This window comes from Penicillium riverlandense, assembly GCF_028828495.1.
Source record: "Penicillium riverlandense strain IBT 135883 chromosome Unknown utg000011l_segment0_segment0, whole genome shotgun sequence".
NCBI lineage: Eukaryota > Fungi > Ascomycota > Eurotiomycetes > Eurotiales > Aspergillaceae > Penicillium > Penicillium riverlandense.
The window spans coordinates 287,819-311,155 of record NW_026643201.1 but is presented as its reverse complement, the minus strand read 5'-3'; the positions used below and the strand labels follow the sequence as shown (position 1 = coordinate 311,155).

The window sequence follows — 23,337 nt, the reverse complement described above, 5'->3', positions numbered from 1 at the left end:
GGTTATTGGACGACTCCCACAGCAAAAAGGAATCCTCGGCGGGCTTACAGCGGTGTTTGGAGAGCTCACGAGCCGGAAAAAATGAATTTTACTGACGGACGCTTATTTTTACATGACAGGATGGACACTGTATAGAGAGAAAAGACGCACAATCTCGGTACTTAGACTCTTACAGTTTTGCCCAGGAATCTAATAAACCACCTCCAAGGTCCTGAGTATCGTCCCGACACAGTATCCCGTCCTTGAACACCGCCACCACCTCCGTCTCCGGTCGTGAAAGGACCGTTATGTCCTCCAGCGGGTTCGACCGCACGATGAGCAGGTCCGCTTGGAATCCGGCCTTGATCTGACCGACGTCTGTCAAGCCCATCATGCGGGCGGGGTTGATCGTTGCGCTTTGGAGGATTTCAACCGCGGAGAGAACTTCGGATCTGATCTGGAACTCCAACGCCTGATACTTGCCCAAAGGACCGAGAAGGTCGGATCCGTAGCAGAGCGTGACGCCCTCTTCCTGGGCCAGCTTCAAGGCGTTCAGTCCCGACTGTAGCACCTTGAGGTTCTTCACACTGTTCTCCGGGGGGAGGAAGCTGAACAGAGATTCGTCAGCCATAGCGCGCAGAGCGATCAGAGTCGGAGTCAGGAAGGCCCCCTTCGCCGCCATCAAACGGGCAGTCGGTCGATCGATCAGGTTCCCGTGCTCAATCCCCATCACCCCGTTGCTGACGGCGCGCTCGATCGACGCGGGGGTGTATGCATGGCAAGTGACGTAGGTACCTGCGTTGCGAGCCACAGACACAAACGCTTGTATCTCCTCCGGCGTGTATTGTTGGTGCTCGAGCTTGTCGGTCGGGCTGGCCACCCCGCCGCCGCCCATGATCTTGAGGAAATCCGCGCCGCAACGGATCTCGTCTCGCCCTACGCGCAAACACTCTGGCACGCCATCCGCGACGCGTCCGAGACCAGACACGAACGACCCGGCGCAGTCTGGGTGGTCGTGAGCGTTGCGGAAATCACCATGTCCGCCCGTCTGGCTCAGCGCATGGCCGGCAATGTGGATGCGCGGTCCGGCAATCACCCATTCAGCGCAGGCCTCCTTCAGAGCCAGAGGAGCACCTCCGCAGTCGCGAACGGTGGTGAATCCACGGTAGAGCATATCGCGGCAGACGTACACCATGCGGAAGTGGATCTGCTCTGCGGGCGTGGCCATCGTATGCCGCAGATCGAGGTCGCCCGGCACGGCGTTGATGTGCACATGGCTGTCGATCAGACCGGGACAGACGTATTTGCCAGCGAGATCAATCACCCGCGCAGTCGACGCAGGTTCAGGCTCCAACTGCTCGTCCCCGATGACAATGCCGCGGATCACGCCTGCTGTAATATACACCGTGGCCGGCTCGAGAATCCTGCCCTCGACAGGGTCCACGATTTTCGCATTCTTCAGGACCCATAACGAGTTGGCCTTGTTCACAGGTAGCCAGGGCTTGACGAACGACTGAAGATTATCCTTCGACATGGCGTATCGAGATGAGGGCAGGCAGGTAGGGGTACGATTTCCTTGTGGCGTTGGAGGCTGTCGTGTGGGAAAACTTCTCGAGTTCCAGGACAGCACCATGAAGGTAACATAAACAGGCTGCGACAAAACCCCCGCCCATGATGAAGGCACCACACTCTTCCCCCCCCCCTCTCTTTCTGTGTGTGTGCGTGTTTACACAGGAGGGTATAGAGAAGAACGGGTGGAGAATAAGGCGATAAGAAGTCCGCTCCGGCTATCAGGACCGGGTGCGCGCACCCGGTCCCCATTCCCGGGGAATTTGGTGGTTCGCCGTTATCATCTTCATATTCCTCGGATAGGAGTGCAGGCCGTCGGGTCCACTCCCAATTGTCTGGGGTAGCGTATCAGATTTCCACGATACTACGAGGAGAACAGGAAGAGGAGCCAATTTGGGACCCAATGATATGAGGCCGTGGGGAGTTATCACCTTCGAACTGAATTTCATGGGCGTATAGTATAATACTGACCTTGGGGGAGCCAAACGCTCTTGCCACCCCGGGCATTGTTCTCATCGACCAAACGTAACGAGTGCTTTCCTTTGTGTCTGTCATGTCTTTGAATCCTACTGTCGATGATGAGAAGATTGTCGTGGCGGCGGACGGCGCTGCTGTTGCGGCAGACGGCATCTGCGAGGTATTCAGCGATGACGCGCTGAAGAGGAAAGTCTTGAAGAAGATTGATATGATCATTTTGCCTATGGTAAGAGAGGATGCCCACGCAATGCTGCTCTGGGACAGAGCGACGAGGACACTGACGTTTTCGACAGCTGTGCTTCGTTTTCTTCTTTCAATGTATCTATGAACCCCCCCTCCCGGCAGTGACTGCCAGGTCCCTTCTTTATGTATTTACAAGAACTGACCTCAAATCCAGATCTTGACAAGCAGAGTCTCGCTTTTGCTGCGGTGGAGGGCTTGGAGACCGACCTGCACCTTGTGGGAACACAATACGCATGGACCTCTGCGATATTCTACGTCGGCCAACTGGCTTCCGAATTCCCCTTTATTTACCTGATGTCTCGGCTGCGCTTATCGAAGTTCGTGGGAGTCACGATGTAAGAAGCGTTCTTTTATTCTTTCGAAGAGAGTGGTTCGATTACTCACACAGGATGTCTTGACGTACAGTGTTATCTGGGGCGGTGTCTGCATGTGTCTGGCTGCTCCAAAAACTTACCACCAGTTCCTCGCTGTCCGTTTCCTCTTGGGTGTCAGTGAAGGGGCTGTCAGCCCGGCTTTCATCACCATCACAAGTATCTGGTACAAGAAATCGGAGCATCCGCTTCGCATCGGGTGGGTTGCCCCTCATCTGCCGTCTCCTTGTCCAGCGTATACAAGCACTAATGCCATCATGTTGTTTATCAGGTGCTGGATTACTTGCAACGGTCTCGCATCCCTCCTGGGAAGCTTTCTTATGTACGGCATCGCTGAAGGTCACAACCTCAGCATCGCGCCCTGGAGAGTCATGTTTCTCATCTGTGGTGCAATGACTTCTTTTATAGGACTGATTTTCTTCTTCGCCATGCCCGACAACCCGGAGACCGCCTGGTTCCTGACGGCCGAGGAGAAAGTTGCGGCAGCTCAGCGCCTTGCTGAAGAGCACGACGGAGGTGACAAAACCGACTTCTCTATGAAGCAGCTGAAAGAATCTATCCTCGACTTCAACTCTTACGCTGCGCTCTTTTTTGGTATCCTGGTGACAGCCCCAGCACCTGTTTTGAGTGTAGGTGCATCATACTCCCCGATATACTTTTCATGTTTGCAGCCCGCTAAGGAAGATCCCTCTTTCTCCTTCTAGTTTGCCACGCTCATGATTGAACGTCTCGGGTATACGGCTGCTCAAACTCTACTGTACAATGCTCCTTCCGGCGCAGTGCAGATCGTTGCCATCTGGGCCGGCGTTCTCGGCTGTATATTCTTCCCGAACAAACGATGTCTGGTCGTTATCTGTCTGATCTTGATCCCGATCGTTGGCTGTATCTTGCTTGTTGCCCTTCCGTTCCATGGCTGGGGTATCATCGTTGGAGCATGGCTGGTAAATCGACCCCCAGATCTGGTGCGCTTCCAGTGAGCTCATAAAATACAGGGTGGAACGGGATCGTCTATATTCACTATTACTATGAGCCTGAACGCCTCGAACGTCAAGGGCAATACGAAGAAGTCCATCGTCAATACGCTCTACTTCATCGGCTACTGTACTGGCGGCATTGCATTCCCGCAATTGTGGAGTTCCAAAGATGCCCCCCGATACACCAACGGTCTGATTAGCTCGCTGGTTGCCTGGGGTTTGTTTATTCTCCTCATGCTCACTTACTGGCTTGTTGCCGTTATGAGAAACAGGAGACGCGTCAAGCTCGCCCAGGAAGGGTACGCCAGTCCTTTTGAGGCTGGAGCTGACGTGACAGACTTCCAAGACAAGTCGTTTATGTACACCACCTAGGACCGTCCTCCGATTCTCACAAAGGATGAATCCCTTGATATATTCTGCTTTCATGCGCATTTTTCTATTGTTGCATTCTGGCGGCAGAAGTGTGATTTTTTCTTTACAAATTGAGCTGTATTTTATATATGGATGAAAAGACTGATGTTTTCCCTCCTTATCTCCTTAGTATGAAGGTGCTATTTGGGGAATTGGACAGGCAACCTTGCAATCAAATATTGATATTAGTACAGTATTTTTTAACATTCTAGGTTTTATCGACACCATGACTTGTTCTGGTTTCTTCTTCTTTGGACTATTCTAAACATAAGGCACGTCTTCATCATGACTATTTCCTTGCCCCTGGAGCTCAGCGGCAGCCCTCTCCAAATATGTAACCGCCAACTGCGCGAACAGCAGCGCAACACCCTTATCAGCTCTGTCGTACGCCCTCTCCCCATTCATGATATTGATTGATCCGATCGTGATGCCCCCGCGTCTGACGGGAATGTTGAAAATGCTTTCAAGTCCATGGCGCCACAGGGTCTGATACTCGGAGAACAAGGACTTAATGTCCTCGCGGGTCGACCCGATGAGGATCTCGCCCCGATCGAGGACGGTCTGTTTCCAGAAGCTGTCCGTCACGCGCTTGCGGCCACCAGCGGGGTGAACCTCCGGGCGCGAGCTGTACAGGCGGCGCAAACTTCCGCTTTTTGCGTCGTAGGAGAGGATAGTGCAGGAAATGTGCGGGAAGGCGTAGTCGAGCGCCTCTGAGAAGGTGGGCCAGAAGATATCCGAGGAGGCGTCCTGCTGCAGGAGGGTCGAGAGATGGACAAGCATCTCTAGGAGGGAAGGACCAGGCTGATCCGATGCCATTATGGTTATGATAGAGGATGCTGTCTGGTTTGGGGATGAGGACTAGAGAAAAGATGAGAATTAGCGGTCCCTGCCGGCTTTGATATATGCACTATTATTGTCCGATCGTTCAAGTAATTTTCTATCGCCATTACAAGTCACCTCTTCTAGTGTCTCCGATTGCTGATCTTGTTTCGATAACAGTCCTCCTCGAGGCCAAGGAAACGGCATAGGTGCTCGGGTACGCGCACCCGGGCTATTTCAAACCTGGTGTAGATAACAATGCCGGATTTATTGTATGCAAAGCAATTGCAAAAGAGACAGCCTTCACAGATGACTTGGAAATGAAGACGGGCTATTACGCCGAAATTGAAGAACTACCTCGAAGAAGGTGCCGGACATCAAGAAGGTGGTGATAAACACGTCATCTACATCTCTTTCTGGCCGTATTCCCACCGTCTCATTGATTCTATGAGTATAAAATATGTCTTCCGCTCCCCTAATTTCCGACTCTGGTCGAACTCTATATATCATTCTCACTTCAACATCGCGTTTAATTTATCTATCAAATTACCTCTAATTCAATATTATCCACTGCAAAGATCATATGAGCATGACTCAAGAAGACAACTATGTGTAGGGTCGAGGGATGGCTAATTCCGTGAGGTATGTAGTTCAGTTCAGCTGTCTTATCACATCAACACACCATCACTATATCGAATATTCTTCTCGTCGCAAGAAACACTAATTGGCAGCAGGTTGGATGCGCAGCATCTACTATGGAAAATCCACAAAGGCTACGAACTCCATCCTAAAATGGTTTCTTGCAAAGGAGAGATATACTTGACCGCTTCGAACAGCCGTTCTAAAGAGATTTCATTAGGAGTGAAGTGCTTGTCAAGAGCTTTCCAGCAGGTCCCATGAATTAGGAAAGCAGATAATGGTCTCTACATCATCGTCAACCTGAACCAAGTTCCAAATTCCTCCCCACCGCTGGGAACTCAAAATTTCGAGGTTGTGTAGTTACCAATCTTAGCACGTAAAGGCGAGACCTAGTGCTCGTCGGCTTAGTTCCTTGTGGATTGCGTCGGGACTATGTTTGCTGTCCTAAGCATAGATGGAGGCCATGTTGTAACGGGCAAAGTCACCCTCCAACAGTAACCATTGGAGTTTCAACAACTACATGACCAGCTATGTAAAAGGGCAAATCCCTATATCGCACGATGAATGCAGGACTGGGTATCATTTGTAGTGACATCGATATAAATTATTCCTTCCTTTCGTCGGTTCCCGCTTCCACCTCAAAATCCTTCTTCAGCTGCTCCTCAAACTTCTCCCACTGGCCCTTCACCTTGCACGCTGAGGACCAGTAGTTTCCCTTCTCGTCCTTGCCAAAGATGAAGAACCCATCCGCAGGCTTAATTGGGCCGTGGTTCTCTTGCACATACGACGGTCGGCACGGCAAGTTGTCATTCTGGGGGTCCTGACGGGCTGGGGCAAAGTCCAAGTTGAACAGGCCCGCCTTGGACCAATTGGAGAAGCCGACTTGGGCCATGCCACCATCGCCGAAGATGACAATGGGCAGGCCAGTTCCAGACGTGCGGACCATAGCGTAGTACGCCTCGTGTTGAGCACGCGTGCCTTGCTCGTTGATAGCGCGCCGAACCTGCCGTGCGAGCCAACTCAGCGGCTTGGAAGTGATGTCGCCCCCGCGAACGAGGACGTTGGCCCAGCCAAAGGCGTTGCCCACGTAGGGGTGCTCGGCGGAGGCAGGGATAAGGTCGCCCTCGAAGGCCTTGCGGAGGGACATGGCGATAGATGCGGCAACCTGGAACAGAGTCAGTCAGTGCTTACGTCCAGGGAGGCGACAAGGAACAGAATTTACTGTTCGGTCAGGGTTCATCCCCATTGGGGCAACCACACAGCGCAGGATCCAGGCTGTCAAAACATCATTCTCAGTCAAAAACACCTTGGAGGGGTCTTCGCCCTTCGCGACTGCCTCGGTGCGAAGCTCCTCGAGAGCCTTCTCCGTCTGCGGCCGCCAGTACGACTCGGGAAGACAAACCATGCGGTTCTCCTTGGATCGAACCAGCATATCAACTCCATATCCCAACCCCCACTTGAGCATGCCCACCACCCCGACTTTGCGGTCAATTAGAATATGCTCTTCCGTGGCGGGACGTGACCCCTGAGCCAGCGTATCAAATGGATCCGAGTCAATCTTGCACGGGGTTGGAATGTCCGCGGCCTTGCCCCAGAGCATGGCACTCCAGCCTTCCACGACATACTGCATGCCAAGCGCATCGAAGGCGACATGCTGCCACTGCAGGACTACAATGGTCTTGTCGGTAAACGAGTTAACGCGCAGCCCTAAGACCGGACAGTCAGAGGCGAGGTAGTCCTTGATCCCGCCGGGCTTGTACCCTGGGTCCCACGCCAGGCCTTCCAGGTCGTCCGGGTCGCCGACGATGGCGGGCCTAATGTCTGGCTTCGGGATCCGAGAAGCTGCTGGATGTGAAGCAGCAGGCATGCCGTGGTCTACGTGCGCGAAGGAGATTGCGGGCCTGTCGGCCGTAAATTCTGCTGGAATATGCCATTCGATCTTGCCCGAATCCTATGTGGTCACGTTAGTATGCGTAGGCTGTCATTTCAGCAGCTCCCGTATCGCCCGGAGAGAAACCCTTCTTACATTCTTCCTCAGTCGGCCTCCCAACCTTTGCCACCCTTCCCGCTTGACTAGGCCCTCGAGAGACTCTCGCAACTTTTGGGGGTCGAGCACCGCGTCAAACACGAGTGAAACGGCCATGTTGTTCCCCTGGACTAGTAGGCTGTTCTCGAAGAAATGCAATGGCAGCACTCGATCGCCCGGAACAGGCTCTGCGGCGGGCTGGCGCCCAAAGAACATGCCCATGTCGTCGAGTTTTCGCGATAACGATGCTTCCTCCCCGGGGACGATGTGGGTAAGGATAGCAATCTGTCAATGCAGACGTCTTGCTCCAGGGAAGGAATCTAGAGGAGCGTTATTATTATTGTCCACCCCTATTCTCAATTGCCGTAAAATGTGTGCTGCGTAAGGCTGTACAGACCAATCTGTTTCATAATTTACCTAGTGTGCACAGTGTAGACCCGCCCTTGGCCTCTTTTGAACCTGATTGGGCGAGTGACAGCGCTATTATCCCATCTAAATATGTAGTTTGAACTTAGGATATGACAGGAAATATCCGTCCAGAGCGCTAGGCAAAAGAAAAGGCACTAATTTAGCTAGGGAGGGACTAGACACACCCAGGCCTGTAAACGCCGAATCCCCTCGATAGGGCCCACATAGTTGTAAAGTATTATTCCTTGACAGATACACTAAATTGAATAAAATTACCCTACACAACCTATCCAAAAAAGAGCATTGAAATGCTTTTGAATTTGTCGGATTTGAGACTGCCACAGCAAAAGAAATCGACGAAAGAATCGTACATCAGCTGTTACTTTCGGGGTCAATGTGCCGAGGATTTAATGCGTCCCCTTTGTTAACTCCACTAGACACCTTTATGCATTTTCCGCTTCAGAGGTTATTTATGGTCGAAGGTACCACGGCTGTAATATTTTATGCGCTATATTAAAAAGGAAGGTGGGTCATAGTGGATTGGGCGTTTTTAGGTGTTCGGGGTGTTTTTGACACCTCTTGAATCAACTGAATCCCCTGTTGGCGAGTCACGCAAACCAGATCCTGCTGCTCCACTACCACGGAGATCCTCCACTCAGACCAGTCACCGTTTGTCCCTCTACCGTTTCCTGAATCAGTTTGACAGGAGTCTGGCCCGCGTGGCGCAGAATCCATAAATTTCGCCCGAAATGACTGGAGGAACAGCGGAGGTAGGTATTCTGTTGTGGACTCGAGGCTTATAAGGGTCCATGCCCAGGTCAGCGATATTTGTCGACTTGTGCCCATAACCTCCCCCCCCAAGTGCGCGCAAGAGCTGTAGCGGCGACAATGTCTACCCCGATGGATCTGGCTACGACACCGGGTATGCCGCCGCCGGCCGGCCAGACATCGCAGTTCCAGGCGCCTTGGAACTCGCTACAAATAGGGACTGTGGTCGCCTGGGGCATCACCTATTTTCTCGCTACACTCTTTCTTGGCCTTCGCTACTTCCAGTCCTTCAAGCTGATTAAAAAGATTGAGCTCGACTTGGGTAAGTTAAAAAAGTCGAGAGGACTCCAGGACCAGACACTCACAATACTTGCACTTGCCAGTCATCATCACGATCTCCTACGGCGCGGCCCTCTACTATTTTATAAGCATGCTTAAGCGTCTGTATCCTGTGGTGTCTTGGTGTGAAGCTATCCTCTGACTTCTACAACAGTAATGAAATATGGCTGGGGAAAGCACATGTGGGATGTTTCGTTGGCAGACCTCGTGGAGTTTAATAAGGCAAGACACTGGATTTTATACATGGTTGACTGTTCCTAACATGAAGCAGGCCCTGCTCCCCAACACCTTAACCTACTTGGTATGTCCCGCCATAACCAAGATGGCCATCTTGTCTGTCTTGTTCCGCATCAACCCCTCTACCACCTACCGATGCGCGGTCGTGGTAGTCGCCCTTGCGATCTTTGGCTATACCTTGAGCTTATGCGTCATCACTGGGGCGCCATGTAATCCCCTCAAATTGGGGACCACCCAGTGCCTGGAAAACGTCGCCCTGGCCCAGGCAGTCCTAAACATCGCATCTGACTGTGCGGTCGTGGCCCTGCCCATCCCCACGATTGTGAATCTCCATTTTTCGCTGAAACAGAAACTCACTGTCGGCTGCCTCCTGGCTCTGGGATCTGGGTACGCTTCTCCCGTTTGGAGTCATGTCCATTCATCTTTCTTTGATACAACACCCTTCTAATGCATCTCATAGTGTCGTTATCTGCTCAATAGCCCGCCTACCATATGTCCTCCGTCTCGAAAAGACCCTCGACGTAACCTATACCGAGGCTATCCTCGGGGTGTGGTCCCTTGTCGAGGTCAACCTCGGCATCATCTGCGCCTGCGCAATGCGGTTCAAGCGGCTGATCGCGACATACTTGCCGCGCCTGTCGCTGTTCTCATCACACACGCACAGTAATGGGAAAAGGACGTATGAATCGTTCAACAGATTTCAGCCAGCAGACCGGAAAGGCCAGCACACGTACCAGCTCCACAGCGTCCAGAATGGCAGCGCAGATCCGTTTGCCGGCGACAAGGACATCTCCGTCAGCCGCTCGTACAAGGTGGATGTAGAAGGGGATGGCGAAAGCGTGGAAACTATTCTGCGTTGAAGAATACTGACACAGAAGTATCTCGCGGGCTACATACAGTGGTTCCACGTATGGCGAACCTGGAGAGCTCAGTCATAATGGTCGTTTTTGGCTTAGATGGGCAACTAGCAGGTGCGAAATGTATAGACCAACAATAAAAAATTAATATATTCAGTATGGCGAGGACTGAGCTTCCTTCTCTGCGGAACAGTCTATTCTGGACGAAGTAAATAAGCTCCAAATTTTGCTCTGAAACTATTGAATTTCTTTTTTTATGCCTCTCCATGGGCCATGCGTGCTGGCAGAATGCAGGGCATAAGCAGCCCAGAGCCTGGGTTATGATCTCCGAAGGGAGATGCATCTTCTTACGGGATCGCTCAAGGGGGCATTGAGGGGGCATTGCCGGGGAATAAATGGGGGAGAGTGGGGATAGAGCGGGGAAATAAAGCCACAATCAGGATAGGAAGGACTCAGGTACCATGTTTTCCGGGCTTGTGTGATGTTCTTGAATGAGTGTAACTAAACAGTTAAAAACCAAGAGTCGGTGGAAACATTAATTCTCTCACTAATGGTTACATTTGCGTCAAAAGCTTCTTCTGAAGCGCATGTCTACGAGTCGAGACTGAAATTAGGTACCACACCCCACCGGTGCATTTCCTCGTTAGTCGATTGCTTGCAACGATCTTCGTGTTGTGGAAGGTGACATCTAGTTCCTGTTTAGCCGCCAGATCCATTCTGCCGGGAAAGAACACCAATTGAGATCTTTCGAAATCACGGGTGATCACTTAAACATGACAAGCTCTCGGCTCTCTCTACATTACTACCCACATGTTACGGGGAGCTATAAAGACATGGTGGAACAGAGCGGTGCCTCCTGTCTCCGAGAATTATCTTTCAAGAAAGCCTGAGTAGCCTTCTAGCTTGGGAACTGCCCCAGGTTATCGCGTTATACTTCTCTTGCACCTGCTCCTTTCCTCTGCGGGTTAGAGGTACTCACAAAATGTTCGCGAAATTGTTATCGTTTTTGCCTGCGTTCTGCATGGCAATATGTGGCTCCATGGCTAAGAACGCATTTCAAAACCCGGTCATCTTCAACGATCTGGCCGATATTGACCTTTTCCGAGTGAACGAAACTTTTTATTATTCCGCATCAAGCATGCATTTCTCCCCTGGTGCCCCAATTTTGCAGTCTCAAGATCTTGTCAATTGGAAGTACCTGGGCCATTCGGTGCCTTCACTGGAATTCCAAAGCCCAGCGTATAATTTGGCTGACGGCATGCGAGCCTACGCGCGGGGAGTCTGGGCTTCAACGCTGCGCTTCCGAGAGAGCAATAATTTATGGTATTGGTTTGGCTGTGTCGATTTCAATGCAACATACATCTATACCAGCCCCGGAGTTACCGGTCCATGGGAACAGAAGTCGGTATTGGACGGCACTTGTTTCTATGACTGCGGCCTGCTAATTGACGATGACGATACCATGTATGTCACGCATGGTCAGTCAGTCCTTAATGTTACCCAACTCACCTCCGACGGTCTCGACTGGAGCAAAACACAAATCATCTACAATTCCACCGTTGGGTACATTGAGGGTTCCCGAATGTATAAGCGCAACGGCTCTTACTACATCATCACAGACCAACCGGACAATGGCCAGTACGTCTTGAAATCTGACAGTGGACCATGGGGTCCGTATGACTTCGGTGTTATTCTCAACAACACTTCTCCGCCGACGAGTTTAGGCGGTGCCGACACTCCTCATCAAGGTGCTCTTGTTGACACACCGGATGGCCAATGGTATTATATGGCTTTCGTCGATGTGAATGGAGACAGTACTGGTCGCGTTCCAGTCCTCTCTTCTTTGAACTGGAATGACGATGGGTGGCCAGTCTTGACCCTGGAGGAAAACAACGCCTGGCCCCAAAGCCTCCCATATCCAGTTGACTCAGGCGCGACGACTCCCAACTCAGACTCTTCTCTTTTAGGGAAAGACACATTTGCCGATGGAAAGCTCGGTCCCCAATGGGAGTGGAATCATAATCCCGATACAGAACGAATCACCGTGGCACCAGGTGAAGTCCGTCTGCATACAGCAACAGTCACTGAAGTTGATGATATTTACCAAGCCCGCAACACCTTGACTCATCGAATACTGGGGCCAGCTTCGGAGGCCACAATTCTACTGGACTACACAAACATGGCCGACGGCGACCGAGCGGGTCTGGCGTTGTTGCGAGACAGCTCGGCAGGGATCGGAATCCGAAAAGATGGAGACATTCCCACGCTTGTGATGCGCAGAAACATGACCATGAATTCGACAGACAATTGGTCAACCATTGACTACGGCACAGATATGGCTAGCATCAAGCTCCCTCGAACTGATCATAGGGCGAATATATTCCTTAGGATAGCGGGAGATTTCCGATCATCAGGAACGCGGATGGCACAATTTTCATACAGCAGGGACGGCAGACACTTTACTGTCCTTGGACAGAACTTTACCATGATTAATGACTGGGAGTTCTTTCAAGCCTACCGGTTTGCCATCTTCAATTACGCTACTAAGGCTCTCGGAGGCAGTGTGACTTTGAAAGAGTTTACACTACAGTCGGCCCCCAATTAAGGAAGGTCTGATTTGAAGCCATAATTTGTGGTCCTGGGTACATGCCAATCAGCATGAACCAGTGTCCGTAGCCAGGATCGGGGTATATATATTAAATTAGGAATTGATTCCGTGGAAACTCAATATCAGTCCACAGCGAAAGAGAATGCCAACCTCATTGTAGTCATGCATCCATTCAGCAACGCCCCAATACTGGTTTATAAATGGCCTTTAGAGTGGCACTGTCACCTGTAAATCGATAGCGTTCCATGGGATGGGTGATCAGCCACGTGGCTCACAAGGCCCGCAAGTCGACGAGAGTTAATTGTGGGAAGAGTCTCCCCACATACCAGTATTGTGGTGGGTCACAATATCGAAGCACGATACGTCTGTTGGGCGACAATAGCGCCTTGCTTCCCGATATCACTCACGAGGCCATTAAGTGGAGTCGTCAGATCGGCCAAGTCTTTTAGCTCCATCTACTTGAATTATTTTGAGTATAATATACTGAGACGTCAGATCTCCGCCCCCCAGAATTATGTACCCCAAGAACAGGTGGGCGGTGAGTCCCAACGTCAGGCTTGTTGGTTAGCACCAACCTTTCGGAGTGTTTAGTACTCTAGTAGTGGCTGTGGATCGCCTAATCATATACACCCCACTTTAGCGTCTTCTTGCGTGTTCCCATTCTCTGAGTTCTGTCTAATATCCCACTTAGAGTCTTTCAACTTGCACCCACCTCAGCATGTCGCATCGTCCCCAGGAAGGAGAAGATACAGACTCCCCAGAAGCTTGGATGCAGAATGAAGGCTTGACACCGTACGAGGTCATGTTGCGCTCCGCCCCATCTGGCTATCTGTCCAACATTGAGGGAGACTTGGGCAAACTCCCCCTACAATTCCCGGTCTATTACTTTTTCTACGGAACATTAACAGCTCCAGCAACCCTTCAACGAATCATCGACCTACCAGAAGAGCCCAAAATGCGGAAAGCCAAGCTCCTCGGATACACACTCGGGAAATGGGGCGATTATCCTGCCTTGATAGACGGAAAACCGGGCCAAGAGATCCCGGGATACGCGTATATTGTACAGTCCGAAGAAGAAGCCCACAAGCTTGCTCATTATGAGACGAACGCATATGAAGAAGCACACTGCTTGATCTATTTCGTCGACAACGAAGAGCCTGCGGAAGCGCCGGGCAAGACATTCAGGTACGCTGGAGATGCAAATGCGTTGTTGGAACAACGATTCGACCGCAAGCTGTGGTTGCACCAGATGGCTGGAAAGTTAGGGTGATTTCATTGGTTGAACTGTCTACTATACTTCCGAGTTTGTATCTATCGGGCAACCCTCGCCCAAATCAATCACACCGAGCCTTCCAGGAAGCATTAAACCCGGGAGTGGCTACTAGAGTTCCAATGCCTCTTCGGGCATAGTGCGACGCCAAACCCGATCAAGGCGGCGCCGGGATAGGGGCGCCGCGCCCCAGAACGAATGGCAATTATACTCAATGTACGTTCTAGACATAATTTATGACTGGAATGTGCTTATCTCTTCCCCCTTCCCCCCCCCCCCCCCAAAAAAAACGGCGGGGGGTCATGTGCTACGATCAAATTTTCCTCCTCTATACCCTCTTAACCCCATACTATCGACGCATGATCGGAAAGGTTGTAGTTGTAAGGAACATGTAAACTCAAACGGGCAAAGACTCCTCGAGTCAGAACTGGCTGCATCACATGGTGCGTTCTTATTTAAACCCGTCACTTTGTTAGTGAGTTGCTAACTTAGTGCCACAGTAAGTATGTATACAATCACTCATTTCCGTACTTGTACAATCATCCGAATCCGTGGCTCATAGAAGACTAGGACACGCCGTCTCAAATGTGATGAACGAAAACCCACTTGTCAGAGATGCGCGATAGCCTGCCTCTTCTGTGCTGGCTACGAAGTTTCTCTGACACGCAGGCCGCGTGCATTGGGGACCACGCGGTTCCGCAATCAAGCGCGACTATTATCAGAAGAGCAGGGCAGTTCATCATATAGACAGGACCAACGAGCCGACACCCATCAACAATTCCAACCAGAAGCCTTTGGCCCATTTTCACCAGTCATACCTCCAGGCTTGGTAATCGATGCGTCCGACATTTCGACATGCATGGAGCTCTTCCACCATGCTCGGACATGCAACATGGAAGATCTGCCAACTGCACTGAGCCCAACACATTTTTGGTACAGTTATGCCTTACCCATGGGGCACACAGTTGAAGCAGTGAAGCATGCCATCTGTGCGCTTGGCGGCGCACACCGGGCCTTCAAGTTGCAGCGCTATACCAACAAGGAACTTGCTTTAGAGCAACTCCGAACTGTCTCCGTTCGGGAATACAATCAGGGAATAAATTCTGTGAGATCGAGCGCTTTATCCATGCCATCATCGTCTTTGCTCCATCGGAGAGATACCGCTCACCAGCAAATCTGACACCTCGAAAATTTACCAACATACTTTTACTCCTAAGCGAGTCGCTCTGGCTAAAATATCATGCAAAATGCCGTATTTTTAGATCCTCTCTAGCTTAACGCCCATCCCGATTCCCTTCCAGCGACTGTCTGCTGGCTCGTGGCTGTTCATAGTCAAGTTCGCGTGAAAGATAGTATCGAACATCTTGCCAGCAAACAAATCTCTGGGGAAAGTGATTTCTCTTCTGCCAAGCGAGAACACGAGTAAGTGCCTCTCTAGCGCTCCCCGGAGAGGACCAAGCCGCACAGGAACCCTGCGCAGAGCTTGTACATGTTCCGTTGCAGCCAGCTAATACCAATGAGATGCGATGAATGAGTACATATTACCCACCTGTCTACTAAACGGCGCCAAACCAAAGGACGTAATTGGACGTCGATGTTATGGATGAGATCCACTAGTGGTTGATTGAACTCGCACGGACCCCTATGTGAAATGGTAGGATTGCCAGCCTATTAGAGTTGCACGATAGGCGCTTCGTCTATCTGCGCTTTTGTACAAAACCCACAACTGAAGCTCTCAAAGGTCTGGAGCAAATGCGAGCTTCAAAACTCGGTCACAGATATTTCTGGGGCTACACATGGCCCCAACACCACGTCAGCGTTGAGCGCATGGCAGCTATATCTGACGCAAATCTATGATCTTGCCTGGTCCGAAATCCACGAGAACCAGGTCCTTGCTGCATCGGGTGACGGATCCTATATACCTATACTGCTCCATTGAGCTTGGTCCAGCATTTCGAGTAAATGAGGCGAGCTATGTTAATCGAATTGGCATGAGTCAGTAGCTTTCCGGGGCCAGTATTCTCGAGTCGTTGCCATATACCCAATTAGACACGGAGGTTGGAAATCACTTTCGGATAAGGATGCAGTCCGAAACTAGCGTCGCCACCGACTGTACTTTCTTGGACGCTTTCTCAGCCCCCAAGTGCCAAGGTAGGCTAGTTACATTTGAGGAGCTTTCCCCGGGGTAGGCCTAGAGTGGATTTTGTATCACATTATTGTACCGGGGTGACCGTAATCAAATCGATATCCAAGTTGATTACAACAGTATACCTTGAACATTCATAAGAAATTGTCGATATCATCTTCACAGCTGCTTAGCAGACCTTCAGGGTGAGTTGGAGAAGAGTGGCGACAGTGAACATACAGTGGATGGGTCTAGACAGGGTACTGGGTCGTGCGTATGTACGGTACCTTGTACTCTGAGACACGGTTCAGGGCTAGTCCCAAGTATTCTGAGAAATTGCCCTCGCTCTTCTTCGACACTACAGGGGTGGTCAGTAGCGAAAGCAGGGGAGAGTAAACCGGCTTCCATCGCGAGTGGTAAGTGCTAATTGCCGGTGGCTTGGAAGCCTCGAGCTGGGGCGACACTCTCCTCAAGGTAAGCGCAGCCTCTTCCCTCTATGTGTCTCTTGGATACCTTAAAATAAAATTTCAATCGAGTGTGTACGCAAAGGAATAGAAGCTGGTCTCTGGCAGGTGCCAGACAAAGAGGATAATAGGCTAAATTAGGTGCAGGGTACATCATCACGCCTTGCAGCTCACATGCACACACAGGCTCTGGGTACCTATACAGCCCCGGACTTGTCGAAGGCTACCTGACTGACTGGACTAGGGTAGTAGCTGAGTGTATCGTTGGTTCAAACCCACAGGCCACCGGTCTGCGTGCAAGCATCGCACCTAATGGCGGTATGGCGTCGGCTTTAGTAGTACAGGTAGAGGAGAGGAAGTAATTCCGGCTCGTGAACCGACTCCTGGAAATTCAACCTACTCTCAGTCAGGGGAGAACTCATGTTCCTGGACAGTGGCTGTCCGGCACCCCCGAATACCTCGTTCGATGAGTATAAATTACCAGACTTCAGATCCACTGGTTCATCACGTCCATTTCCCACAAAGCTTGCCACCCCGACACTCGCAGATCAGCATGATGGAGATTGTAGCGGAGCCTACGCCTCCTACCGAGGGAAACACAGGGGTAACCAACACCAAGGACACTGACGACCAGCCCGAAACTCGATATATGCAAGGATGGGCTCTCGCTTCTTTGACCTTGGCCTTTATGTCCATCTGCCTCGTGCTAGCGATTGATAACACCATTCTCTGTTTGTACTTCTCCATGATCCGACCGAGAGAGCATCAGATCTGATTGTCATACCAAGCTACGGCGATACCCCACATCACCAGCGACTTCCACAGTCTCAACGATATCGGGTGGTATGGCTCTTCCTACCTGATCGCGCAGATGGCACTGTTGCCAACCTGTGGTCGCCTGTATGCGTTCTATAACATCAAGTGGATGTACTGCATCTCGCTTGCCATCTTCGAAATCGGCTCCATCATCGCGGCCGTCGCCCCAAATTCTGTGGCACTCGTCATAGGGCGAGCAGTCTCTGGTCTCGGTGCTGCGGGCTTGGTGAGCGGAACAACAACTATTTTATCGTATTGCGTGTCCCTAAAAAAGCAAGCAATGCTGTCGCCTATTGTGTTGGGCATGTACAACATTGGATCGGCGGTCGGACCACTCGTGGGTGGTTTGATAACTGATAACAAGAAGCTGACCTGGCGATTTATTTTCTGGATCAATCTCCGTAAGCCGCTGTTGATAATGAAGCCCACCATCTCCCTGTCATGATTGACTAACTATTGCAAGCTTTCGGAGCTGTTGGGCTGGTATTGGTCTGGTTCACCTTGAGGAAACCTCCACCTGCAGTAAAGGGGGACCTACCCTGGAAGCAGAAGCTACGTCAACTTGACCTTTTGGGGGCTACTCTGCTGCTCGGTGCGACATCGTGTTTGAATTTGGCATTGCAGTGGGGTGGCATCAGCTATCCATGGTCTGATTACAAGGTGTTCGGGTGCCTGATCGGATTCGGTCTACTCCTGATTGCCTTCTTGTACTTGCAATTCCGGGGTAAAGAAAAGTTGGTTCCTCCTCTCCCATTTTCAGTCTCTACTGTCATGGAGACATCTTATTCTGCATGCTAACATCATCCAAGCTCGAATATCCCTCTCCACATCTTCCGAAGTCGTACCTTTTCGGCATCATGCGGCTTCATGATGCTCGTTCAGGTGGCCGTAGTAGTGCAATCGTACTTCTGGCCCATATATTTCCAGTCAGTCAAGGGCACCAATGCCAGAGACTCGGGGATCAATCTTCTTCCCTTGATTGTGTCGAACAGCCTTGGTACCCTCTGCGCTGGCTCTATAGCATCGAGATTCGGACACTATGTACCGTTCATGTGGGTTGGACCTCTCATTTTGGCTGCCGGAGGGGGTCTCTATCAACTTGTGCGCCCGGACAGTCCGCGCGGACAGTGGATTGGTTTCCAAATTCTGTCTGGGCTTGGCTACGGCAGCTGTAGCCAAATGCCAATTCTGGCGGTGCAGGTTGTGCTCAACAAGTCAGATATACCGACAGGTCTCGTCATGATCATGTTTTTCCAGATGCTCGGGGGCTCGCTGGCTCCTAGTGTCGGGCAGAACCTCTTCACGGATGGCCTTCTGCAGAACCTCAGCAAGGTGCGGGGAATAGATAGTGCAGCCGTGGTGGCGGCCGGTGCGAGCGGTTTCAGAAAGATCGTTCCTCCCGAGCTGATGAACGCCGTCGTGGGTGCATTTAATGCTGCATTGAAGAATGTTTTCTGGGTGGCGCTTGCCACTCCAGCCCTTGCATGGATCACGAGCTGGGCAATGGAGTGGAAGCAACTGCCTGACACAAGAAAAGAGAAGGTGAATCAAGTGCCAGCCGAGGAAACCGATGAGGGCGAGGTCGGGGCAAAACTAGCTTGATACCAATGAAGAGTGATCCGAGGCTTCAATGGAGTATGCCATTAGCCTGACTTTGACAGTGCATATGCCCGGCCCGTCCAAGTAGAGTGTGAATCCAAGCAATGCCTTTTCAGGTGGCGATCTGTCGGGGAAGAATGCTCGGAGCGCCTCATAGCCAGGACCCAATAGTGAACCCGCGAGAGATGCTTGGGCAGATTTGCGTGGAGGCGTGTCCTCTACTCACGGCAGGCTGTCACTTATGCAAGTGACCAGAATTGGGTGCCTGGAGGGGCTTGAATTTCCTGCTGTGGGCTGACTGCACCAATCTAGCTTCTTGGGTAGTCTAACGGGCCAGGATTGTCAGCCTATCAGGACTGTATCTCCATCCACCCTCGGCTGGGTTGTTGAAACAATCTGCAAGATACTTGCAGAAGCGAGTGGGACCTACATTTAATCCATATCCCCGATGGCAAATTGCAAGTGCCAAGCACTTCGAAGGTGACATATTGGCTAGTGTATAGCTACTACTGTAGCGTGCTACGTACGATCCATAGTTCAATGACAGGTGGAAAGACAGCGTGCTATTGTTGATGGGCAGACAGAAAATTGATGGTTGCTAGCGGTCAAACACGACACAAAACAAACACTGGGCGTTAATGGGAGAGTGGGAAGCAGTGGAAAGGGACCTAGAAAATCTGAGACCAAAAATAGAGGGGTGGCAAACCTGAGGCATGGAAAAACAGAGGAATGGGAAGACAAACGAAGGGAAGAAAGACAGAGACGAAGGTGAGGGTCAAAAAACAGAGGGTCAAAAAACAGAGGGTCAAAAAACAGAGGGTCAAAAAACAGAGGGTCAAAAAACAGAGGGTCAAAAAACAGAGGGTCAAAAAACAGAGGGTCAAAAAACAGAGGGTCAAAAAACAGAGGGTCAAAAAACATTAAGGCCCAAACAACATGGGGGCAGGAATTTGCTGTCTCACCAACTGCCCTTTGGATTGTGACTTGTCGGGAGTGTTGAAATCGACTTTAGCCAAGTACCGCCACCATCCCTGCACACTCCAGTGAGTCTGTTAATGTCAAGAAGGACCAGAAATTGTCAAAACCATTTTCTATTTGATTGCAAACCATGGGAATCACATCGTGGTGAGAGGAGAGCGGCAATGGGAAATCGATATCGAGACACATCTTTCGCACTGGGTGGGAGATCACCATCCCAAGGACATACTGAACAAGACCTTGGCCCAAAAAACAACTGCACTCCTAACATGGAGGTCGTAAAATCTGTCATCCAATTCGCCATGGCGACCAACGGGCCGAACCGAGAGACATAGCTCTGAGAGACGAAACTACATGTACATAGATGACTCTGTTTAACTTGCACGGAGGCTTCATGCAGCCTGAGGCTGCGCACAGCTGGAGGATTAATAATAATAATAATTTTACAATACAACACTCGCTCCGTCTTACAATGGCATGGCTTCTGAGTCACGTGCAGGCTCCAATTCACTGTAAAAGAACAAATGGAGTCCTGTATGTAGGCTGCAGGGGGAATAGAGAGCGACATTAGGCTGTGAAATTCAGGAACGGATTCCCTGGTTCCAGGGAACCCAGTAAATCCACTCTCGGGAAGACACGTAGTGGCCAGCACGACACATTCTCATTGGCCCCGACCCATGTGTCCTCCAAGGATCATCTCCTGTCCTCTTCCCCGTGGCTTCCCTATCCTGTCTTACACTGATCTGCACTAAGCGAACCTCGCGTGTACAACGATCCACCGGCTTAATCTCCAACATCATTTCATCTGAGCTTTCGAGCGGGGTGTCTCATACCTTGTACGGCGTAATTACAGTCGGCATCGCCCGCAGCCCTTGGCTCTGGCGATCATCCAGCCCCTTATTATTCTATTATATTCTCCCCGGGGCGTCGCACCCACCCACCCCCCCCCACACACGTCAATCGTCGGCCGCCCCCGTAGTACTTGGTACTTTAGTAGAAGAACAAGAGTGAAAGCTACTAGAGCAGTAAATTATACTACGGGCTTAGACATGCCTCTCATCAGAGTTCTCAATCTGCTGAATCTCGATCTCTTTCCCAGTCTGTTCCAGATCGATATGGGCCACGGCCTCATCACCATCGAAGATATAAGCGACCTCCTCGAGAGTAGGGCCTTTAGTCTCAGGAAAGACGAAGTAAACCCAAATCGCTTCAAGTACATCCCAACACTATAGATACGACGCATATTAGAGAAGAAGGATTAAAGAGGTTAGAAGGTTTCAAGAAAAAACATACCGTATAGAAGATCCAGAAGTAATAGGTTTTTGGCAATTGCGTAATAGCAATATTGTTCGTCTGGCCTGAAATGGCGAGGATGATCTGTACAGCAATATTCATGATCATAACACCCTTGGCACGAAGATGATAAGGTAGGACCTCGAGGGTATAGGCGACAAGTAGACCTGAGAAGCCAATAGAGTAGAAGATACCGAAGACCCAGACGAAGACAATCTGGGCGATACCAAACTGTTTCGCCCCGTTACGATTCTCATACTCAGCAGCCATAACGGTCCAGAGCGTAAAGGAGATAACCATGCCTGTAATAAGGAATATATGTCAGTTATCTCATATTGCCCTCATTTATCCAGTCAGGCGGTACATACCGCAAACAGAAGTGAGGAAGAGGGGGCGTCGTCCCACGCGGTCGATCAAAAAGGCAGCACTGATAGACACAATCAAGCTGAGGAGAGTATTGCCGATTTGGAGCTAGACAAGCGAGTTAGAGAGTGCGACAAATTAGAGAAAGGTCAGGGTAGCAGGGATGTAGTTTTGTCCTTACCCCGAGCTGCGCTTGCTGCCCAGAAACACCAGAGCTTTGGTAGATCAGATGCGCGTAGTTAGAGATAACGGCGTTGCCGCTGTATTGGGAGATAATGCCAATGGATATGATAATAGCAAGCCTCCATCGGTTGCCCTTCGTCTTAAAGAAGTCCATGTATGTCGTGCTGTGACTAACCTCCGTCTCGATCCGGAGAGTTTCCTTGATTTCCCGGTACTCGAATTGGACGGTCAAGTTGTTCTCGTTACCGTTCGCGTGGTATTTAGCTAAGGTCTTGAGGGCCTCCTCATTGCGGTCCTTAGAGATCAGCCATCTCGGAGACTCGGGAATAACTTGGTGAGGTGGTTAGCCAAATGTTATCGAGGAAAGATGTAATCCGGGACTTACACCAGATGAAGCATATCTGAGTGGCGGCGGGCACAACCTGAAAGATGGTGAGAGCTCGCCACGACCAGTCGTTCTCAACAAATTGGAGGCCATAGCCAATTAAAGTGCAGACTAGTTGCAGTTAGATCGGGTTCTAGCGGAGGCAAGAAGGGGGGTAAGGTATCCCATACTCAGACTTCCGAAGTTCCACAGGCAGTTGTACACGGCGGTTAGGGGAGCGCGGTGCTGGGGGTGGGCGATCTCGGTCAACAGCATTGGAGAGACCAGCTGGGATAGCGAGTTGCCAAACCCAAGAATGAAACGGCCAGCACAGAACACTAGAGACGGTTAGCTGATGGCAAACACAATTATATACCGTCGCTCATCAAGCACAACTCACTTCCGTAGCCATTTGCGAAAGTGTTAATGAAACAACCGATGATCATGAAGGCGCAGCCAGCCATGATGCAGGGCTTGCGACCCCATCGATCGACGACCCACGGCCTGAACTTAAGCGTTAGCCAACCGGCTGCGGCCACCTTGGGCTTCTGACACGAGACTCACACGATGAACATAGAGAGAATAGAACCGATAGTGAACATGTTGGTCAAGAGACCAAGCATACTGGCTTGGTGAGCGGTGGCATGAATACTTCCAATGTGGCCGAAATATTTCTCCCAGTAGTTGTAATTCTGCAAGAGGTTGAGAAGGGATCTAGGGTCGAGAGAGAAGCCGGATCAGCAGACGCGCCCTTTTCCACGTGGGACATTTTATATTCTGTCGCTTTCGACTTACCCATCATAACCAGTGGTAGCAGAGGCAACTAGAAGACCGAAAATGCAGAATATGTAGAGCTTGCGAAGAGACGGGTCCTTTGTCCAGTCGACATGCTCGAACTGTGGTGGTTGCATGTTGGCGACACGAGGGTGCTCCTCGACCGAGGCCACTGGTTCCTTGACTTCCGTCATGGTGGGAATAGTGGTAGCTATAGCTTTGTGTATGACGAGCTATCAATACGGTGAGGTGACAATTGTATGCAAATAAGAGAGCGTACGAACGGATGTGAGCAGCACAATATGCCAATGTTTCGAGCCAATGTTTCGTGTCGAGACGTTTGGTTCTCGGGAGGTGCGCAGATGGACGTTATATAAGAATGC

General features: G+C 50.8%; 9 protein-coding genes across 9 annotated transcripts; 5 read left to right on the top strand and 4 right to left on the bottom strand.

Annotated features, from left to right (window-relative positions):
• Positions 1–169: 169 nt before the first annotated feature.
• N7474_010817 (metal-dependent hydrolase family protein) lies at positions 170–1,513 on the bottom strand (the record flags this gene model as incomplete). The annotated part of the gene is made up of 1 exon (XM_057202227.1): positions 170–1,513. One exon carries the CDS (start codon positions 1,511–1,513, stop codon positions 170–172), a length of 1,344 nt encoding a protein of 447 aa, XP_057047511.1.
• A 588-nt stretch (positions 1,514–2,101) lies between these two features.
• N7474_010816 (uncharacterized protein) lies at positions 2,102–3,985 on the top strand (the record flags this gene model as incomplete). The annotated part of the gene is made up of 6 exons (XM_057202226.1): positions 2,102–2,251; positions 2,319–2,343; positions 2,423–2,603; positions 2,674–3,268; positions 3,344–3,580; positions 3,632–3,985. The coding sequence occupies 6 exons, from the start codon at positions 2,102–2,104 to the stop codon at positions 3,983–3,985; spliced, it is 1,542 nt and encodes a 513-aa protein (XP_057047510.1).
• A 300-nt stretch (positions 3,986–4,285) lies between these two features.
• N7474_010815 (GAF domain-containing protein) lies at positions 4,286–4,840 on the bottom strand (the record flags this gene model as incomplete). Its single annotated transcript, XM_057202225.1, has 1 exon — positions 4,286–4,840. The coding sequence occupies one exon, from the start codon at positions 4,838–4,840 to the stop codon at positions 4,286–4,288; it is 555 nt and encodes a 184-aa protein (XP_057047509.1).
• A 1,246-nt stretch (positions 4,841–6,086) lies between these two features.
• On the bottom strand, positions 6,087–7,730 carry N7474_010814 (Transferase; the record flags this gene model as incomplete). Its single annotated transcript, XM_057202224.1, has 3 exons — positions 6,087–6,647; positions 6,705–7,433; positions 7,509–7,730. 3 exons carry the CDS (start codon positions 7,728–7,730, stop codon positions 6,087–6,089), a joined length of 1,512 nt encoding a protein of 503 aa, XP_057047508.1.
• A 1,074-nt stretch (positions 7,731–8,804) lies between these two features.
• On the top strand, positions 8,805–10,120 carry N7474_010813 (uncharacterized protein; the record flags this gene model as incomplete). The annotated part of the gene is made up of 4 exons (XM_057202223.1): positions 8,805–9,006; positions 9,068–9,138; positions 9,295–9,647; positions 9,721–10,120. The coding sequence occupies 4 exons, from the start codon at positions 8,805–8,807 to the stop codon at positions 10,118–10,120; spliced, it is 1,026 nt and encodes a 341-aa protein (XP_057047507.1).
• A 979-nt stretch (positions 10,121–11,099) lies between these two features.
• Positions 11,100–12,722, top strand: N7474_010812 (glycoside hydrolase family 43 protein; the record flags this gene model as incomplete). Its single annotated transcript, XM_057202222.1, has 1 exon — positions 11,100–12,722. One exon carries the CDS (start codon positions 11,100–11,102, stop codon positions 12,720–12,722), a length of 1,623 nt encoding a protein of 540 aa, XP_057047506.1.
• Positions 12,723–13,443: 721 nt separating this feature from the next.
• N7474_010811 (gamma-glutamylcyclotransferase family protein) lies at positions 13,444–13,995 on the top strand (the record flags this gene model as incomplete). Its single annotated transcript, XM_057202221.1, has 1 exon — positions 13,444–13,995. One exon carries the CDS (start codon positions 13,444–13,446, stop codon positions 13,993–13,995), a length of 552 nt encoding a protein of 183 aa, XP_057047505.1.
• A 3,142-nt stretch (positions 13,996–17,137) lies between these two features.
• Positions 17,138–19,002, top strand: N7474_010810 (MDR family MFS transporter; the record flags this gene model as incomplete). The annotated part of the gene is made up of 4 exons (XM_057202220.1): positions 17,138–17,315; positions 17,373–17,801; positions 17,864–18,107; positions 18,210–19,002. The coding sequence occupies 4 exons, from the start codon at positions 17,138–17,140 to the stop codon at positions 19,000–19,002; spliced, it is 1,644 nt and encodes a 547-aa protein (XP_057047504.1).
• Positions 19,003–21,020: 2,018 nt separating this feature from the next.
• On the bottom strand, positions 21,021–23,148 carry N7474_010809 (uncharacterized protein; the record flags this gene model as incomplete). The annotated part of the gene is made up of 9 exons (XM_057202219.1): positions 21,021–21,203; positions 21,271–21,572; positions 21,639–21,741; positions 21,815–22,146; positions 22,202–22,312; positions 22,372–22,518; positions 22,581–22,684; positions 22,745–22,894; positions 22,976–23,148. 9 exons carry the CDS (start codon positions 23,146–23,148, stop codon positions 21,021–21,023), a joined length of 1,605 nt encoding a protein of 534 aa, XP_057047503.1.
• Between the last annotated feature and the right edge of the window lie 189 nt (positions 23,149–23,337).